This window comes from Sitodiplosis mosellana, unplaced genomic scaffold (assembly GCF_009176505.1).
Source record: "Sitodiplosis mosellana isolate CC-2019 unplaced genomic scaffold, AAFC_SMos_1.0 Smas_scaffold_38, whole genome shotgun sequence".
Taxonomy (NCBI): domain Eukaryota; kingdom Metazoa; phylum Arthropoda; class Insecta; order Diptera; family Cecidomyiidae; genus Sitodiplosis; species Sitodiplosis mosellana.
Window position 1 is genome coordinate 1,378,809 of NW_022595280.1, and position 7,263 is coordinate 1,386,071.

The following is a 7,263-nucleotide window of genomic DNA, read 5'->3' on the forward strand; positions in this document are numbered from 1 at the left end:
AAAAAATGATTTGTTTGAAATCAAACATTTGGTTTTTGGTGGAGAAAAAGGCAAAACCTGGAAAAATGAATTCTTCATAGAAAAATGCTGGAATAACTAAATTGGACAGAACAAAACAAGAAATATCTCAATAAAAAACACGGTCATGATTTGATTGTACAAAAAAATGAAAATATTTTTATTTACTTATTTTCGATGAGACTTAAATCTCTAGCCTTAAATCAAATCATTTTGATCAATTTGCTATAAATAATTGCACCTCTGGCATAAATTATCTCTAGAAACTAATATCAATGGTTTTGTTGGCTGACGCGCTCATTGCGTTCGAATCGTTCGCGATTGGCATGGAAAAATGCGACGCATGTTTTGAAGTGCTCTTCCAGTGTACCCTTCGGTACGAGATGCGTGGCGTTGAACGGGCACGTATCGAGCGGTGGACCATTGTATTTGGGCTTGCATTTCACCAAATGATACGGCATACGGTGGTATGGCAAAACGTGTGCCTCGTTGTACGGACACTTGACCCATTCATCTTCTGCTGATCGGTTCATCGTCGCTTCGGTTCGCGCTGATAGCTGCCGAATGAAAAATGGGCGATTTTCAGTATTTGTCATTCAATGTCAGTCATCGAATTGATTTATTCAATTTTTTATTTTGTAATTACCTTGTGATTTTTACGTCGAAGTTGTGAATTTCTTCCGTCAAATTAATTCAATTAGATAAAAGCACCGATGTGTGCAATCTCTTCGATTCTTTGTGCAAACTCACTTTATACTACGTTCGAAATGTTTTTCATCTGTCAAAGCCTTTGTTTATGAGTGAATGTCACAGCCAATTCAGCAACTGTGCTGACAAACCGAGAACCAGTGCTGCCGCCACTGCTATCAAACTGGAACTGAGTGGAAACGTGAAGCGTTTCATTTCTTGAAAAAAAAACAAAATTTTTACCTCAAAACAAGATGAAAACACGTTTGACTTCCAAATAAAACCGCAATTTCTTTTTATTTTTATTTTCCTGTGTTTGGTAACTTTTACTGAGAGAGTTTATAACTCATAAAGAAATTCAGAGCTACGTAACATGTCATTTAGAGAAAACGGAACTTTTCTACAATCTTCTTTCTGCTATTTTTTTAAAACACCTAATGAAATTGAGCAAAGATTTTGATCATTAAAACATTGATAAATTCCACAACATTTACAAATTTAGCTCCTAACAGCCAATAATTGTTCTAATTAATTTGATTTGTTCATAAATTGGACTAAAAACCCGACAATTGTTCATAAATATATACTAATATGAATACACACATAACTGACAACAAATATCTACGAATTACTATGGAAATTGGAATTAAGTAGTGTTATTGCACAATAAAAATTTGTTCAAATTGCTTTTGTGAATTTGTGACAATTGCAAATAGTAATTTGGCGATTGTTGGTTTTTTTTCCTCTTCTTTTACATTCACATTGAATCTGGATTAAATTACTTGTGCTTTTTGCCACTTGATTTGGTGAGTTTGAGTTCGTTGGCCCAAATCTTGTTGTTCAGATATTCACCGACGAAATAAAAACTGATTCCAAACACGCCAATGAACACGATGAAGCCAATGCGTTGCGGCAAGCTAAGCACCTCTAAAATTGGATAGACCCATCTGTCCGACTTGTACTTGATGATATGAATCCAAATCACGTACAAAATGTTGAAAATGAGCAATCCAGTGAAGCCAGTCTTGCGCTTCGGATATTGACGATAGCTCGTAAATAGCTCCAGCAAAATGAAAATCACAATATTTGTGTGCATCACATGATTCAACCAACTGGAAATAAAGGGAAAATTTGATGGGTTAATATCGATTTTTTTTTTCTCTCGTTTCAAAATGAAATGTCAATGTGGTGTAAGTCTAAGTTACTTGAATTCAAAATGATAACTTACTGTGGGAAGAATGATTCAAACGATTTGGGTAGGATCAATTCACGATCGATGGCATAGATGGACCAAAAGGAAATGGCCACATTCATTGCCAGTGGAAATGCGAAAGTTGCAAAGATGTAATCCTTAAACGTGCGTAGTTTCGATGGTCGCTTTGGATGATGTTCATTTGTACCAATAAAATCATTCACCACACATAGTGTAAAGTAGAACGCTTGGAATATCTATGAATGAAACAGAAAATTAAATTAGATAAAATCGATTTTTTTTTCAACTCCATTTTAAGGGTTTTTGTGCAATTTGTCACAGATACACACCGCTCCGAGAATGGTTAAATAGCGAAATTTTCCACCAAAACTTGTGAGTGGTTTGTACGCGGGATGATCTTCTGGCGGATACACGTATTTGAAATCAAACAAGATGCCAAACCAAAAGTGTACGGCAGCTATAAGATGCACTAAATTTCTTAGCGCCAAGAATATGCCCCGATTCCACGTATTAGCCGATACGGTTGCCATTCTGAATCACTTCTTCTGATGGACTTTGAACTATCAATTAATTGAAAATCAACCAAACGAATCGAATATTTTCACTTTGACACAATATTTGGATTCCGTAATTACGTTTTGAAATAGGATAGAAATCGTGACAGATACAATTCCCGATTAAACTTTCGCGTTTCACGAGTCAATCGTAAATAGCCCACAAGGTAAATCACATTTGATTAAAACCAAAACCCGATAGTCAAGTGCAGAGTATTATTATTTTTGATAACACTGTGACAGGGGCCACTGCGATGACAGAAGCTATCGTTGCACAAGTATTTGTGCGTCAGTTTGTATGTGTACTGAACGTGTTTGTTGTTGTTTTGAGTATGGAATGTGAACACACAGCACTGTATTATACGATAGGCACTTTGTGCTGTATTTTGCTGTGTAAATGTTGTCTCAGCCGTACAGTATAGTGTATGGGCTACACAATGTGTAGTACACATTGATGTATATCAAGTGATTTAACACATGTTTTGGTTCGTGTGGCGTGAGACAACACCAAAGCTCAATGTAGCACACACACGTGAGCCCAAGGTAACATATTTTGAACAAATCATTTTGACTAATTAGAAATTATCGGTTCATCATTTGACCCGTTTTCTTCTTCTTTTTCTTCTTCTTCTTTCAGACTAACACACAACGTCTTTGAGTGGTCGACCTTATCGTTTGTTCTGCGAACAAATAATTGGATTATCACTAGAACAATGCCAGCTGAAATGCAGTGTAAAAACGGTTTTTTTTGTTACAATTTCAAACCGACTTTTGGTTGATTCTTTTTTTTATAATCGTTCTTTGGCTATTCTTATTATCTGCTCACTTTATTCCTCTGTATTACTCACCAGACACCAATATGTCAAAAATCGGAGTCGCCCACCGAAACCAGGCCGTGTCATCAGATGTGTATCACTGCGTGGCACTACGACATAATTGAGATCATAAAATATCGCAAAAAAATATTGGCTCCAGGCAACGAAATGGAATAATTTCATCAGAATGCGCGGTATATCAACACACAAAGCCATTTTAAACTCATTTGTTTATCCAAATCTTCAAATTCTCTACTGATTTTTTCCTTCAAGAAAATGGTTCGCTTATTGTCGTTCAAAGTACAATACCAATCGAAGGAATGACACTAACTGAATTAGCGATGACATTTCATTTTTATTTGGCTGCTGTACTTTGCCTTCAATTTTTATAATTCCAATCGATTTTTGGTATACTGTATGCCACATACGCTACAAACATTACCTGTTGTAATATTCAATTTACCTTATCTCTTCAATCTTATCGCTCATAATATTGTCATTTTTTCTATGAGTAGCGTTTCTATACCGGTCAATGATTGCATTTTTATTTTTGTTCTCATATCAAGCAGACAAGTATGCAGATATTGATGCAGTCAGTGCGATACAGAATTGGCACAAGAAAACAATGATCCAAGCATGAAGATAAGAAAACGGGTTATGGAAATTTCTGAATGAAATGGTAGATAATTGTCTGTGTTCTGAATATTGTTTACAGTTGCATTTGTACTTCTGAAGAAACATCACAAGATCCAGTCGCGTGAATAAGCTATGGAAAACCGATTAGTGAAGATTGAAAGTGAAAAATGGTCGAGTTTGAAGTCACTTTATGCCGAGACACCAGAAACGATCCTCGGTTTAACCACCATTAGCAATTACATTCGATGGATGCAAAAAGATGGATTAATTGATAACTTGGCGATATATTCGTTGAACGGAGATTGGTCGGATGGAACGTTTGCTGTTGTGGTAGGTTTTAATTGATTTACAGCTATTCATTTTAATGTAACCGTACGCAAATTTTTTGATACGTTATGTCGAAATATAAAAACATCTAATTCAATTATTACCTAATTCAAACATGAAAATTATTTGCGAATTGCCATTCCAAAGATCACATTAAAAATAGCCTTATTACAAGACAACAACAAATTCATATTTCTCCAAAAACAGGACAGATATCACGTCTATTTCGACTGTTTGAGTGGTTCCAAAGAAAAGCTAACGAAACTATTGGAATTACTGGATTTTTCGAGTGGATTCAGGATCATGCATGTTCGTTCAAAACATTATCCCATCATGTTGGAAACCATACGACGGAAACAGCTGCAACTTGAGTATGACGACCCAAATCTATTGTATTATTTGCCAAAAGAAAAAGCAATGGCGCTCAACACACAGTGAGTGAAAAGAAACCGAAGAATCGATTGTGTGATCAATATTTTGAGTGAATCTAATTTACTGATATTTTAGGCTACCTGAAGGTTTCTATAGTCGTTCGCTCACCGACACAGACGTGGAGATCGCAAATGCACAATGGCCATTCAATCATTCTGGTTCGCTTTTTTACCTGCAGCGATTGGCTCGATTAAATTCAAGTTGCGGCATTTTTACTCAAGATGGACATGATTTAGTTTCTTCTGGCTTTCAGTGGGATTTTTTTAAATAATAATTCACTTTTTTTAAATTTTCTCTCAAATTTTTTCGTTGAATTATTGCTGAATTTTTGTTTTTAATTTAAAAAAAATTGCTTGATCCAAATTTTTTTGTCACTGAATTTTTTTATCCCGAAGAAATACCTAAATTTTTTTCGTCAAATTATTATTAATCATCGATTAGAAAGTCTGATCTAATTCATTCATTTAGATTTCAAACTGGACCAATCGGAACGTTGTACACACAACCCGCATATCGAATGCGTGGTCTCGGGTCGTCCGTGGTAAAAACTATTTTCAAACAAATTGGCGAACAAGGCACGGGAGTAACTGCAACTGTAAAAAGAGCAAATGCAGCTTCGCGATCAATTTTCGAGAAAATTGGATGCCAAGTCATCGATGAGATACATTGGATCGCAACCCCGTGCGATTGGACAGAGGAAACAGGAGGCAAGGAAATATAAGTCATTGTACGGAACCATATCGTTCTTTCAACTTTGCGGAATTGAGATTATTTCTCTTTTTTTTGACGACGATAAATTTGATGAATAAAAGAAACAAAACCATAACAGAGTTAAGATCCAAATTTATACAATCAAATGAAGCATTCAGTTTTTTTCCAGTTTTGACTGAAGATAAAAAAGAATAAAAAATAAAAAATAAACATTTTATATATAAATACTGTGGTTGAACACACCCAACACAGATTTCGGCAGTCAAATACGTAGTATATATTTTCAATGTCAACTGATAGCATTTATTTTGTCAACACGTTCACACAATGGTTAACCGATTGATGAAAAACTGAATGTAAGAATTGAAAGTTGAATTAAACTTAAGAGAACAGTTTGTGCCTGAGTAATCCGAAACCATTGTTAGGTTTAAAGCAATCAACAACTACAAACGTTGGACAGCAAGGTAGCCGCAAATTGACAACTTGTCGATACATTCGCCGAATGGCAATTGGTCATGCAAAACATTTGCTATTGTGGTTAGTACCCATTTCAATTATAATAAAAAGTTACGAGTGATATAGCAAGTTGATTACGATGTAGAGAAACCTGGTTTCAAAAACCACCAACCCTTTTTCATCAGGACATCACTTGAATATTGACAGCTTGTCTGGTTCATGTAATAAATTTTTGAATCTACTAAAATAATTAATAGGTTCTTAAAAAGAATTAGTGTCGTGAATGTATAACTGGTCAGATGGCAAAAATGGTCCGAATCAGTCCGAATGCTACAAAGTGATTCCAGAATCGTTCAAAAGAAAACGATTGCAAATGGAATAAGATCATCCAACTTTTTCGTACTATTTGTCGAAGGAACAAGCAGTGCGATTAAACATTGTGGCAGTTACGTTGACCTAAATCATAGAGAGTAAACGTTTTATTCTTAGAAAATTTACTACAATATATTGAGGATACCTGGCAGCTTCTACAATCCAAAGCCTTTCATTGACGTATTCAAAGAAGAGAAAGCAAATAAAAAATGACCGGCTATTCCGAGTTCGGGCTATTAGGGCTGATAACAACTAGCTCGCTTTAATTCAACCTGTGGAACATGCACTTGATACAGAATTGAATCGATCTTGTACGTATTTTAGCTAGTATCCATGGATCAATGCATTGATTAATTTATTAGGTTAATTGGAATGGAGGAAACAATACAAAGAGAGATTGAACTGAGCCCTTTTCATTATTTCTCCTTCCAAACTGGAAGTGATTGCACAATAAACGGTTAAGTCAACATAAAGACTTTATAGCAAATTATAGCAGCATTCAATTGAGTTTTTATTACCTCATTAGAATGATAATTTTAACAATTTGATCAACAATGCCCAGCTGGTTTCAGTCGTAAGTAATTTGAACATGAAATAAAATCCGGATGATAAAAATCAAAATAAAATAGCAAATAGTGGAGATAATTATTTCAATTTTGCTGGATACATATTCCATGATTGAGTATCTAAATAACAAGAGGAGTTCAATCGAAAAGAAGGTCGTGATATATGTTCGAATCACGTATTTGAACCAACTGTAAAGAAAAAAAATGCATTAGTAATTGTTCAGAGTTTAATAACCAATTTGATTGACTCTCTTACTTGGGTGAAATATATCCATACGATTTCGGTAGAATCAGCTCGTGATCGATGCGATGAATGGTGAGCATTGATAAAGCAAAATGTATGGCGAACGGAAAAGCAAACGTAGAAAAGGAATCGTAGCGATTGAGTTTGTATTCTTGAGTCTCCTGGACATCTTTGAAAGAACGTAGCACACACAACAGCATCAGACAGATCTAAAAACGATTTAACTGATGAA

General features: G+C 35.1%; 2 protein-coding genes across 4 annotated transcripts; one reads left to right on the top strand and one right to left on the bottom strand.

The window, feature by feature from the left end:
• Positions 1-976: 976 nt before the first annotated feature.
• LOC129569591 (androgen-induced gene 1 protein-like) lies at positions 977-4,489 on the bottom strand. 2 transcript variants are annotated; one of them, XM_055448611.1, is made up of 4 exons: positions 2,554-2,761; positions 2,248-2,478; positions 1,934-2,154; positions 977-1,817 (listed from the first exon to the last, which is right to left on the bottom strand). In XM_055448611.1, the coding sequence occupies exons 2-4, from the start codon at positions 2,446-2,448 to the stop codon at positions 1,484-1,486; spliced, it is 756 nt and encodes a 251-aa protein (XP_055304586.1). In that variant the 5' UTR covers positions 2,449-2,478; positions 2,554-2,761; the 3' UTR covers positions 977-1,483. The 2 variants fall into 2 exon arrangements, with proteins under 2 accessions (XP_055304586.1, XP_055304587.1); XM_055448612.1 differs by lacking the exons at positions 2,248-2,478; positions 2,554-2,761 and adding an exon at positions 3,321-4,489.
• On the top strand, positions 3,358-5,808 carry LOC129569590 (uncharacterized). Of its 2 annotated transcripts, none has more exons than XM_055448609.1 (5): positions 3,358-3,481; positions 3,857-4,253; positions 4,458-4,684; positions 4,758-4,934; positions 5,151-5,808. In XM_055448609.1, the coding sequence occupies exons 2-5, from the start codon at positions 4,056-4,058 to the stop codon at positions 5,401-5,403; spliced, it is 855 nt and encodes a 284-aa protein (XP_055304584.1). In that variant the 5' UTR covers positions 3,358-3,481; positions 3,857-4,055; the 3' UTR covers positions 5,404-5,808. The 2 variants fall into 2 exon arrangements, with proteins under 2 accessions (XP_055304584.1, XP_055304585.1); XM_055448610.1 differs by having other exon boundaries at positions 4,758-4,882.
• The last annotated feature ends 1,455 nt before the right edge of the window (positions 5,809-7,263 follow it).

Bases quoted from the DNA above. Each gene is read 5' to 3' on its own strand.
- LOC129569591 (XM_055448611.1), bottom strand. From the start codon at position 2,448: ATGGCAACCGTATCGGCTAATACGTGGAATCGGGGCATATTCTTGGCG. The intron at 2,155-2,247 runs GTGTGTATCTGT...TTTCATTCATAG, and splicing joins ATTTAACCATTCTCGGAGCG to ATATTCCAAGCGTTCTACTT. The intron at 1,818-1,933 runs GTAAGTTATCAT...CTTTATTTCCAG, and splicing joins TTTGAATCATTCTTCCCACA to TTGGTTGAATCATGTGATGC.
- LOC129569590 (XM_055448609.1), top strand. From the start codon at position 4,056: ATGGAAAACCGATTAGTGAAGATTGAAAGTGAAAAATGGTCGAGTTTG. The intron at 4,685-4,757 runs GTGAGTGAAAAG...CTGATATTTTAG, and splicing joins GCAATGGCGCTCAACACACA to GCTACCTGAAGGTTTCTATA. The intron at 4,935-5,150 runs GTGGGATTTTTT...TCATTCATTTAG, and splicing joins TTAGTTTCTTCTGGCTTTCA to ATTTCAAACTGGACCAATCG.